Consider the following 13,079-nt stretch of genomic DNA (forward strand, 5'->3'; position numbering starts at 1 on the left):
CTTCATACTCGTGCTACTTTTTATGTTTACAACAGTCCAATCATGTGTGATAAAATGGGATTTAATTTGTAAACTCTAAATTGCCAATGTTACAAGTGTCTATGTGTTAGACATGTTGAGAACTGAACACATATATGTATGTGTAGAGAATAGATATATATGGATACATACAATTAGATACAAACCACCAATACACTCAACAATCACAAACCTGTGCGCAAGTTACACAATTAATTTTCTTTCAGTTGGGGGTTTATAGCTGAACAATCATATTTCATAATTATGCATGAAAACGATAAAAAAAAACAGTTGTTATAAGTGTATGCGATTATTTTTGCCAGCTGTCAGTGCGGCTCTGAAAACTCAGCACCTGCTCATTGGACTGGAAAAACATTGGTTGAATGCACACATTTAAATGGACACCACTCTGTTATTTGTTATGTAACCCATGCATGAATAAATGAATCCCCACAGTGCACTGGGCTAACAGTGTCATTATCCTGTCATTGCTAAATTACGTGGCAAAAAAAAATTAGATTGAATGTGTTTTACTTTCTATACAAACATTTCACTAAAAGTTTCACTTCTTTGACATGTTGAAATAAGTTAGAAATAATCAAGTGTTCCGAACTGTATAATAGGTTATTTCCACTGTACTCATTGTGTCATCAATTGTTTGATGCAACACAACCTAACAATGAGCAGCCTTGATCTTTTATGTTCAAAAACAAATTTTCAAAAACGACTGAGTGTCTGCTGCTGTTTCCATGGGTACCTAAACCAGAGAAATGTGCAATTTAGTATTCAATATGTTAGTTACATGTGCAGGTATTCAATATTAAAGAACTTAATCAATAAAGATTCAAATTAATTGGATTTGCTGGATTTTATATGAATCAGCTGATGGACGGTATCCGTGGTGGAATAAGTGCCTATTATGGTGCCGTGGCACCAGCAGCAGCTGAAGCAGTAAATAATGCATTGGCTTTAATCACCTAATGGTTTCCAAATGTCCAGCATTTCATTACCAGCCCCATTCCTCTTTGCGTGTAATTATCTGATATGAGATTCAACTGCGGGAGATATTCCATTTGGTTTTGGCTGGAGGGGCGTGGAGCAGCTCACGAGCTACCTTCCCTGCGCCTGTGGCAGGGGAGAGATTGGCTTCAGATCATGCGGCTCAGACACAACCAGAGGGCTGTTTGAATGCTGCCGTCACCGCTGCCGTCCACGCCTGTCAGACCAAGGGAGCATAAATGTAACCCCATTGGTATCTTTTCGATTTGCCTCTGGCCATTGCTATTAGTAAAGTTGTAGAAAGCCCCTGCCCCTTATCTCTGATATTGAAGGTTTCATTTCCATCATGCAATCACAGACTGGCTGAAAAAGCAACTGAGCATGACCAAAGAGGACTCACCTTTTCTTGGTGTTTACAGTGACAAATGATTTTCCGGTGTATCAGCGGGCAGTCATAAAGTAGTTGTGGCAGTCTGAGCACTGCCTGACTAAAGCTCTCATATTTTTCAAAGTGTACATCTACTGTTTCCCAGCGAGGCACAACAACTTTGTCATTTGTCCTGAGGACATCCACAAAGCATCTTCAGATAGTTTACTCTATATACAGTACTATATAAAAAGACCTACTTACAGTTGCCCTATAGCTAATAAAAACTGAGATCTGGGAATGTGGCATTGTGCAAGAGTAGTGCGACAATCGGACAAGTTTTAAACAAGTACCAATGTTAGCCGACTTATTTGGAAGACAAGGCAAATGGAAAAACTCCCCCAAACTGCCTGTTTAACCAACTTAACACCGTGTCCACACTGTTTTATTGTGCCAGGGTTTCTTATATTCTAAGTTTTGTATATTAAGATATTCCATCTGATATGAATTCTTAATTGCAGTATCGTTCTGTATCTATACATATGTCTTATTGTGTTTTTTTGTATCTTTGTGTTTCAAGGTTTCTACATGTACATTGAAACATCAAGACCACGGAAGGAAGGGGAACAAGCGCGGCTTGTTAGTCCATTTTTCAACGTAGCGCCTAAAAACCCTTACGGTATCACCAACCCACCCGCCTACTGCTTCGGCTTCTTCTACCACATGTATGGAAAACACATAGGTAAGATATATTACAGATGCTTCATTGTGCCCAGTGTCCCCAGTACCTCCACTGCTGAAAAGATCATCTTCATTTATATTCATTGCTCAATGGTTCATGGAAACTGATGAATAAAAGCGTAATTACACTCTGTCACTGTTCTGTGCTTTTGGTTGCTTAAGCAGCAAAAGCAACTGGAAGTGGAACTTAAATTGCTTTGGCAATTCACTGCTAAATGAAGAGATGCATCTTTATCTATGTGGAACTGAATAACAGTCAATGAGGAAACAACACAACACATTTTATTTAGCAAAGAAAAGTCCGTCATCAAGCATTTGTGGGACATTACCCAGGCTTTGAAACATAAATTGAGAGAGGATATTCTTGAAATTGCTGTCTGCGACCTACGTGTATCACAGTGGGTTTTTACTCTATTTTGTCAAAGAACGGTAGTTTGTGAGACACTCGCTGAGCAAGAAAAAGTCAAACGCCGTCACTTTTTCCTGTAAGCGACAAGATTTCCGTCATTTCCAGAGAGTTTGTCCCATGGCAGGTGCGGCGGGGAATACCGCGCTTTCATGCTAAAATGTTGTAAGTGCAGCTGTCAGATGTTTCAAGCAAAAAACATATCTCATTTTTGCAACAAACCCCTTCAAAGGTGTGTACACAAATCCTGGGCATTAGCTCTTACAATTCCTATCTGAATGTAGATAACAACCTTGTATGGCCCATTTGAAGATGGCAGAGCGAGTGAAGGAGCCATCTGTGGCTTATGTCTGACTCTTAGGCTTCCTTTACCGGGGACCCAATCAGCTCTGAGTGTGTGTTGTTTGTTTGTTTGTGCATTTGGTGTTGGTGAGAAATATTGGATCTCTAGCACAAAAACAGCAGGCTTATAGATTTTTGAAGGCCTCTTTGAGTGATTTCTCTGTCTCGGCTTCAACCCTGTATCATTAGCTACTGCACAGGTTCATAAGGCAGGTGAGGAGCACCGCTGGAGTCATTTTGGTATCATGGTGGCTGGATGCTGTTAAGGCTTAGAGCAGTTTGTTAGATATTATGCCTTAAAGGCTTTGCAGAAAAGATTTACAATAATAGCTCAAAAGTCATTCTAAATGTTATTAAAGTGTTTGTAACAAGGTTTCTTAAATGTGTCTATTATCAACACAACTGAGGGAACTACAAATGAATCACATACAAATTCTAAAATAATTCTAATTTCTTTTTTGTTACAAAATATATTCAATAGCTCTTGTTTTCTTGGTACCAGATTTCAGGGATTCACCAATATTTTCATATTTCTGCTCTTGTCGTCGATAGCACTCTTACCAAGATAATAACAAACGTATTGTTTTCACAATTTAAGAGAATGTTGCTGCCCAATGTCCCCATAAATCTTCCACGACCCTGTCAGCATGTCAGGTGTCCCAAAGATTTAAGACTGTGGTGTATGTTGGCCAAGGCTCGATCTCCAGAATGAACCCGACATGCAGCTCCCACACCGGCCACAGCTGATGGTTCCTGTGTTGGTGCGTTTGAAACCGGACAACCTTTTATAGTCATCACCTCGTGTGTGTTAGGTCACTGCATTATTGTGTGTTGGTGAATCGTATTTTGGACTGGCCCATGGGCACCTCTCTTAGCAAACATAGCTGTCTTGTGTTATAGACCATCACCTTTGACATTTCTACCTTAAAAAAGCCCAGTGACTCTACAGTTTTTGGCTTCCATCTAGCCGTTCTCAGTGATCCGTTCACATGCAAAACAAGTGTGGACATAGATTATAGGCACAGCAGCCTTGAAGCTCAGTTTGTGTGGCATTTGAGGCTGACACGCACAGTCTACCAGTGAATCCTTTTGTATCTTACCGCTAGGAAGTCTGAGAAGTTTCTCTCGCTAATTTAACAGAGTTTAACACTCACAACTTCAGCTTATTTGCTTCATCAGGGCTGTCTTGGATTGGTTTAATCAGATTTGATTGACAGTGACCAAACAACCCCAATAACTGTCAACAGATTCTGGTTCAGATACCGACAAATCCTGGTCGGTGCATGGAAGTACACAACATCGCCTTCTCCCAAAAAGTGCAAACAAAAGATACAAATAAATCTAAACTTTGGCAGATTTGTTATGTTCATGTGAGACCTTGTCCCTCGTTACTCGCTTATTGAGAAGCTGATTCAGAAAAAATCATTTCAATTCCCTTAGAAAGAAAATGACAGTGATACCTGACAAAAAGAGAGTGCACCACATGAATATCAAGTTAACTAAAAATATTTTTAATCAGGAATATACAAATAAAAGGATAAGAAACTAGATTACAAACAAAGTGGAGAGAGAAATAGACAGAACTGATAGGGAATGGACTCCAAGAGGGGACAGGGAGTTGCAGTTCTGTGCTCATTAAACTTCATGTTCAGTAAACTGTGAAATCACTACAGGCTGGCAACTGCATTCGTCCTCTTTTGATAAGATGTTTACAGCGAGCATTTGGCTGCATTTACCTCAGTATTCTAGTGAGACGTTGATGGTATCAGCGCCATCTCCACCCTCCACCTGCTCTGCTCCAAGCTTCTGGTGGACCTGCTGCTCCAGCTCCAGCTCCAACCCACTCACTTTTCTCTCTCCTTCTTCTCTCTCTGTGCGCTGGTTTATATGTTTTTTATGAACTACATTTTCTTTTGTGAATCTTATGTAATTCCTACTATTTTATTTCCCTTTGACGTTTGATTAATTAGTCTTATTTTGGATTGATGATATAAATAGACTTTCAGAAGGCCTTTTTTTTCACAGTTAGGTAATGACTTATTTTGGAATTGTGTCATTACCTCCGCCAAGGAGGTAATGTACGGTTTATTGGTTTGTGAGCAGAATTAGGGAAAAACTACTGGCTCGATTTCATGACCATTGGTGGAAGGGTGCAGCACGGTCCAAGGAAGAACTCATTACATTTTGGAGCGGATCACAGGGTTGATACACACGTTTAAATACTTTCAACAGATTATTATGAGTTACATTTTCATAGCTTTGCGCACTATAAAGAAAAAACTGTTACCTCCATTGTATTTTGGTATTGAAAAACATATATCTCAAAAAAACTCTGCAAATAAAAAACAAAACTACATTCAAAGCTTGATATCACAAGCAGTACGGGGCTTTTTTTACTAAATATTTTGGGTTAACTGACCCGTTAAGCTTAACAGTGAGTTGACTGCAGGAGTCCATATGGTCTCTACTTTTCAGCTGTCCTCAGGGAAAATGCAGAGTGGAAGTGTCCAGGTGGGGGGGCCGGACCAAACATCTGGAGAGGTGGAGGCGAGGGTGGTGGACATAATATAAGGACTGAGGTGTTGGAGGGCGACTCAGCAGGGAGATGAGAGCTCCTCCGGCTCCCTGCCGAGGTTGAGTAGGCCGTGACATTTCCAATTTGCTCAAATTGATCGCCAGCCAGACCCTCTCTTCCCTGCCCTCCCCGTCTGTGGTGAAGCCCATGCCCAGACTATGGCGTGTTATGATGAATGGGCTAAATGTCAAGGACTTGAAACCCAGCTCAGATCCTCCATGGCTACGCTCCATTTAGTATTCTGCCTCTCTGGCCATGAGAGAAATTTGCCCCAGAGCTCAGGAATGTTGCTTTGAGATATTTTCCATCCAGAGAAGAGAATGCTTATGACAAATGGTCCAAACAATGTATCACATATACTATGTTCTCTTATTGCAGAGAACTGTTGTTTTAAATAGTTTTAGATCTGTGAGTCACAAAGCCATCAGACATGGCACAGCTCCGTGAAATGCTGGGAGTTTGATGCTCTTTGGGACTGTGCTGCGGAGGTGAGTCACACTCAAGTTGTGGCACTGCAGCGCTGAAGGCCAGAATCAGTCGATAAGGAGTTTCGCCCACACGCTGATGAGAACAGTGGCACAGGCTCAAAGAAACTCCTCCGTAGTTAGCTAGAGGGGGATACCTGAGACAAGGTCACACTTAATTACTGAAGCGCACATCAAAGTTTGCCTTTGGAGCCCGTGTCGCATTTGTTTATAGGATTAAGTCTACAGCAAAGCACACCGAGCAAGTCTGTTTTAAGCCTGACCTTCTGAGAAGCAATGGAGTCATCCTTTCATTAGCGAGGAGGGTGGCACTGCACCTCAATCCCCCTCTCTCTGTCTCTCTCTGTCTCTCTCTTCCACACTACATAATTGAAACATTTCCAGGAGCTACTTCTCACTTTTCACCATGCTCACATATTTCTCTTCTCAGATCTTTTTAAATTTCACAAGTGTCTGCCACATGTATTCTTTTTTTTTCTGTATTCCAAAAACTATACAGCACATGCCTTTGCTCGGGATGTGATAACACTGACATTACCACCTACATCGCGATGAGTTCAAAGAAAATGTAAGCCAGCCAACTCAGCAAGAATCCTCCTACATCCTAAACACTTCAACGGGAGATGAAACCGCGGGTCATGTTCTGTACGAGAGCTCATCTCTCAGTGGAGATTGTGCTGTCGTTGGTGAGGAATCGTGCTGATGAGAGAATACGAACAGGAACATACAGTGTAGCTCTCACTCCTTTCCTCACAGAGATGTACAGTAATGAGGCACCTCGCTGAGGCAGAGATGCATCAAAAACAAGGTTGCTGTTGTAGGCACCGCTGTTTGTTGCTCTCCAGTTGTGGTAACGCAAAGGTGCTGCTTTCCATACTTGGGAAATTCACTTGACTTCAGTGCAGCGGTCCTGCAGCGGTCCTGCAGAGCTCCGCTATGGTGTCAATGCTAACCTGATTTGGGTTTTTTAATACTGCTCTGCTGGCCCACTGTTAAAGGATACAGCTCTCTCTCTCTCCTTCTCTCTCTCTGTCTTCTTGCATGGCAAATAGCAAAAGCAACACAATCGCTCGGTAGAGGAGGGTAAAGTGGTTGCACTCGGTGTCATCATCTGTTTTATATCAAAGCCCAGGGCCAGGCAAAAGGTCTCACTGAGAGGAGTCTTCAATTCAGACCTGGTGTATAGTCTATTCTGTCTCAATTACAGCCAGTATTTCTGCGTTATCGTAAGGGTTATATATAAATTATGTTAAAATGAATCCGTCAAATTGCATTTTCAAAATTCAGAGTTGGTTTCGACGGTAACATCCAGTAGTTCTTCAGAAGATACAAAAGAAGCTGGACTGAGCAGAAATAGGTTAAAACTTATGATGAATTAGGAACTTTACTCTACAGGGGACATATTTACACTCACCAAAAATTCTCATCACACAGTGCCCATTAGTGATAATTAATTTGGGTTAGAACAAGTTAGAGAATAATTTATCATCGCTTGCAGAATCACAACTTAATAAACATATCAATTCAAGTGACCTGAGATTGACCTTTGCTACAGCTTGGCCCTGCTTCCAACGCAGATGAATACATACATTTGAAATGCAGGAGACGGGTGTGAATATTCAGCTTGTTGTAAATTTTACCGCCTTCTTGAATATTCAGCTTAAATGTCTAGATCCAATTCAATTCACAAAGCCTGGTGAAATTCTTATTGTTTTGTTCTATGTGGGTTTTCTTTTAAGTCATTCTGTACTCGGTCATAAACAAGATGGATTGGAGCGATCGGGGTTATCTTGCACCGCTCTGTTTATATATTTTTAATATGGATAATGTCTATCTATTCTCTCAAAATACAAATACACCTTGATATGAGTTGAATAATGACAAGAGTGGGAGAGACACACAGGAGAGAGTGTGGGCGAGAATAAAAGCAAAAGTAAACAGAAGCTTTATTCAGTCTGTATGTCATTATGGTTACTTATTAAGAGAAGGAAATACAGATTGCCCTCCAGATTGCAGCTAGTATCAAAACATGAGAATTGCTTTACTACTTTGGTTTTTCAGATGTTATTAGGGAAGCCTGGGCCAGGGAGTTCAGAGATATCAGCAAAGTTCTGGGAAGAGGCAATGTCCCGGGTTCATTGTTGTTCTCTTAACTTTACAGGTTAATCCAGTACAACATGATGCAGACACTGCATTACTCAAAAACTAAAGTGAACCGCATCTTCCCATCGGCGACTCCTAAATGCAACAAGGGTTCACGAGCACATCTTTCCTGGATTTGCCATAACAATATGCAACTTTCAGACTGCAATGTTTGAGTGAGACATTCAGGCCAACCAGATGGATGTTCTGCAGAGAGAGCGATTGCTCTGTACTTAGGATTGGTGGTTGTTTAAGAAATGTATTCATCTCACTTCACCTTGCTTTGCGCATTGGCTAAAGGACATATCACTCTATTATACAAATGAAAAAAGAAAGTAGATTTGGCACAGTAGCCGAGTTTCCATTCACGTGTTTTATGCTCAGTTTAAGGTATCACATTAGAAAAGCTGTATGAAAACTGCACAATTTTATAAAAATAAAAAAGGTTTTCTCACTTGTTTGAGTTGTCGGAAAATAGATTATGGAAGGAAACAAATTATTTTGTAGGGAACATTTAACGTGAGGATTTCTCTCCGGACAGCATGAAGCATGGCTAATACTAGCTGACATGAGAGAACAATTCAAACTTCCCCTATTGAAACAAAGACTTCTCTCCTAGATGGGTTAGATGGCCGAGGCGACTTGTTGTGCCTATAGCACCAACTTCTGACGAAACTACGCTGCATGCTAGTTTATTCGCTGTAAACCAGTCGATGGAAACATGGCTAATTCACTTTTCTTTTTTTGTGACGTTTAAGAAGCTTAAAACTCGCTAGACAATTGAACGGAAACAGGGCTAGTGTCATAATACCATGAGTGTTAACTCGATTCATTTATTCATGTTACTTTATCCTGCTTTTGGAAAAGACCATTTATGTAATCTTGTAAACTGTTTTTATTTTGTTCTGTTTTTGTTCCACTTGTAATTTCTGTGTATTGTTTTGAATGTTGTCCTTTCAATATATGTTGTCTTAAAAACTGTAAATAAAGTATAAGAAAAAGAAAAGGGGAATACAGATAGACCAGTGTGATCCACTGCTGAATGCTGAAAGGTGGTGGTTACCTTGTGTACTGATGACCTACTTTAGTTACCAGTATATCATAACAACAGGGAGGAATGAGGAGAGATTGCCCGTACTGTTGCACCAAGAGAACAAACTATATAAATATTATGGAACCTTTAGCCGGTTTATATTGTTTTTAACACGACCCAGTAGCATTCTGTGGCCCACTCTGTGTTTACCGCCTGGAGGTTTTGAAACCACTGACAGTACAGTGTTGCAAGATGTTAAAACATTTATTGGAATCATGTCTGTGTGTGTGTGTGTGTGTGTGTGTGTGTGTGCTGACAAGTAATGTGTCTCTCTCCCTCACGCAGGAACACTAAACGCCCTCCTGAAACAGAAGGGCCAAACGACCTCCGAGGGTCCCGCGTGGTCACTAAATGGTAACCAAGGTGACCGCTGGAAGCAGGCGAAAGTAAGCATCCATCCGACAGCATCCTTCCAGGTGAGACCAAAAACGTAATCAATCCAATACGCCACAGCACTCTTCTTGTTGCCCTCCATTTTCTTCTCTGGCTGTTTGTTTGTGGAAGTATTAGTTTCCTCGGTGGCGACATATTGATGTAGCACTTCACAAGCTGTGATATTAAGCAGAGAGGTGGACATTGTTTGCTATTGAGAAAGCAATATCGCTTCAAGACACCTAATCTTTGGGAGTAGCGGATGTATAATTATACAATATATACAATATATAATATTCTCCATCATTTTTACGACTGCAGTTGTTGAAAGTTATTATATTTTCAGCTGCACTCTTAACTGCTCCAACACCACAAGCGTTCTTAATTAAAAAATTTGTGACATTAAAAACTTAAACCAACACTTGCCACCTGCTGTTATTTTTCATAAGGCGCAATTTAGCTAAATTACACTGTGTACTTTAAAGGTTTTATCTTACAGCACTGCTAATTCCCTCGTCTTCGTGGTGTTTGGATGCTGAAGATATAATATGACAAACATGTTTTGTCTCTCTGCAGGTGGTACTCGAGGGTATCCGGGGGCCAGGCATGGAGGGAGACATCGCCATCGATGATGTCACGCTTGAGGAGGGGGAGTGTCGAGACCCACCGCCCAGTGAGTAGCACCACATCTCTGCCTCCTCCGTCTCCTCTTATCTGAGCTCTAGGTTCCCGCTCTACCTCGCTGGACAAGGTTGAGATTTACGAGAGGGGATCTAATCTTAGACAGTTGCCAGCGTTGAACCACCATTTCGTTGGGAGAACACGGTTGCCATAGCAACAGTGCTGTAATCACATGAGTGATAGCCACGCGGACTGAGTGGGGCTGAGTGGGGCACTGTAATTGCGCTGCAGTAACAAACAGAAGGTAGAAACAGAAAACAGGACACAGAAAATGGCCTGCAATTGTCAAGGTGATATTGGTAGGCAAACAGACGCCGTTCCTTTTGATTTCATTCGTGTTATTAAGGGTCGGAGGAACATTAGTTCCAGAAGCTTCTCAAACTGAGACATCCCTTTCTTTCCTTAGATGAATCGGGGTAATCTATTTACATTTTTCTTGTCATTGGTGGGAGGTAACCAGGCAGTCAGTGATCTTGGTCTGTAAAATGTATTCTTTTTTATTACTGCAAGATTATTATTCATTTGGATCCATAATGATTCACAGCGACAACATGTATTAATTTGGAGTTATAGGAGTTGTCGCCCAGGCTGAAGACAGAGTAATGCTAAAAAAAAATATTCATTTCAATCTCACATGATGAATTTTACATGACTTTATGTGATGTAAGAGGGAAAAATTAGAAATATCTCATGAGTGCTGATCGGAGGTGACTTCCGATCGGAGGTGACTTCTGACTGATGAACAAGGTTCAGAGTAGCTGTTATAGGATCTGATCATGCGGACGACATGGAATAGTTCGACATTTTGGGGTATACATTTATTCCCCTTACACTATGAATACATATACACGTTTAGTCTTGCCGAGACTTAGATGTGAAGATAGATACCACTTTGTAAAATATGAAACTGGAGGCAGGAGACGGTTAGCTTAGCTTAAAGACTGAAAGCAGCTAGTCTGGATCAGAAATAAGGTAAGAAAATCCACCAACTAGCACCTTTATGTCTTGTTTGTTTAATACTAATAAACAAATAAAAGTTTAAAAACGGCCATTTGTAGTTTTAAGAGGGTTTGCCATGGCAGGAAGAAAGCTAAGCTAACTGGCTGCTGGCTGTAGCTTCATATTTATCATCCTGTAGATACATGAGAGTCGTATCAATCTTCCCAAAATGGCTCATTTCATGTCCATGTGTTGTCTTTTTGTGTCTGGAGGTATGTTTGTGTTTTCGTTCTTGGGATTACATCAAATGAATTGCTACCATTGTTTTACTTCTTCTGTTGTAGATCTCAGCTCCAAGTCTACGACCACATCCTCCCATATATGGCTGCTATGCATCACCTTGGTGATGACCCTCCTGGAAGGTCAGAGGTGACCCTTCTCTCCGTCATCTCAGAGGCGAACATTCAGACCCACCGTCTGTGAACTCTACCCTCGGCATCCAATCACCAAAGATTCATGCATCCTGAAAGCAGCAGGGGTCCCCTGGCAGACCAAGGAGGGACCGAAATTAATGAAAGAGAGAAAAGATTGTGATATAAAAGTGACACAAAAAGTAATCAAGAAGATGCGCTCATTTTTTTAAAGAGACCTCTTTTACAGAAACACTCCTCGGTGCAGGACTCTGGACGTCTTTACGAGCACAAAGACAAGTGGGCGATGAATAAACCTGGACTTTGGCGAAAGAGTTCACAAGCGTCGAGGGTGGACAGTTTGTAAAGCACAAGAACAATTTTATGAAGCTATGAAAATATCTTTGGAAGGCGGCGTAATATAGACACTGCTGACTTTTTGAGGAAATAACATTTCTCTGCTTACAAATACATGGAATCAGACCTTTCTCTGTGCATCTTTATCTTAATTTTCTCGCACCAGATGCCAATCACCAACACTTGTTTTTCACTCTGGCCCAGCCTCACGTCACACCTTGGCATTTCTTTATCTGCTTGGTGCTGTGCTGGAGAAAAACAAGGAATCTGGTAACATTTAGTTCTGTCTGCTTACTCTCCTGTAGCTGCCTATGTATCTATTAACACTGTGCTCACGAGTCCAAGTGGCCAACCGACGGTACGGTGGCAGAACAATGAATGCAGAAGAATCAGCGAAGGTGTAGACAAGCTGGACTGGAGGGCAGAGAGAAGTTGAAGCTCAGGATCTGAAATGAGAGAGAAAGAGAGAGAGAGAGAGAGAGAGAGAGAGAGAGAGAGAGAGAGAGAGAGAGAGAGAGAGGAAGGATGTTGAGGGGAGGAAGAGAGAAGGGAGAGGAGGGAGAGGAGGGAGGAACAGGCAGAGAGGAGAGAAAGGTCCGATTATTGAGGCCTGACTCGAATATTCAGTCGGCGGTCCGCCTGTGGAACAGAAGCCACTTTACTTTCTGCCATGAAACAAAGTGCCTTCAGATTACAAACCGAATCGTGAGCCTGGGTGTTAATCAACATCGAACACATCTCTGTTCATGTTTCCTCTGATGGGCTATTTTCTACATGTTTCTTTTGCCCCACAAGTGCTGATGGGAGGGCATGCGTATTCAGAGGGAGTATGGGGTTGTGCTCCACCCGGATTTAACTCCTGATGGGACAGTTGTCTGTGTGTTTGTGCGCGTGCGTGCGAGTGTGTGTGTGCGTTTGTGTGCGTGCATGCGCCTAAGCCTATGCCTATGCCTACGCATAGTTCAATATGAGGGCAGCATACCAGGAAGTGCTGGCAGATCAGGTTGGGAAACTATTTGGATAAAAAACAGCGGCAACAGTTAAAGTGAGGCTCTGGATCTTTTTTTGCAGAACAACAAGATCTTACAGGAGGATAAAGACATTTCGTCGAATGAATACTCCACTCTCTCTTTCCATATTTCTCCTTCCCTG

The 13,079-nt window shown here is 41.5% G+C and overlaps 1 protein-coding gene across 1 annotated transcript in view; it reads left to right on the plus strand.

The window, feature by feature from the left end:
- Window positions 1–12,440, plus strand: part of LOC115028845 (MAM domain-containing glycosylphosphatidylinositol anchor protein 2) — a 158,925-nt gene extending 146,485 nt beyond the window's left edge. The window contains exons 15-18 of the mRNA XM_029462716.1: window positions 1,965–2,126; window positions 9,454–9,584; window positions 10,117–10,213; window positions 11,505–12,440. Coding sequence (XP_029318576.1) covers window positions 1,965–2,126; window positions 9,454–9,584; window positions 10,117–10,213; window positions 11,505–11,593 — 479 coding nt within the window. The 3' untranslated portion in view covers window positions 11,594–12,440. The remainder of the gene's footprint in view (window positions 1–1,964; window positions 2,127–9,453; window positions 9,585–10,116; window positions 10,214–11,504) is intronic.
- Window positions 12,441–13,079: the final 639 nt, after the last annotated feature.

The sequence above is a fragment of the Cottoperca gobio genome, chromosome 24 (assembly GCF_900634415.1).
Source record: "Cottoperca gobio chromosome 24, fCotGob3.1, whole genome shotgun sequence".
NCBI lineage: Eukaryota > Metazoa > Chordata > Actinopteri > Perciformes > Bovichtidae > Cottoperca > Cottoperca gobio.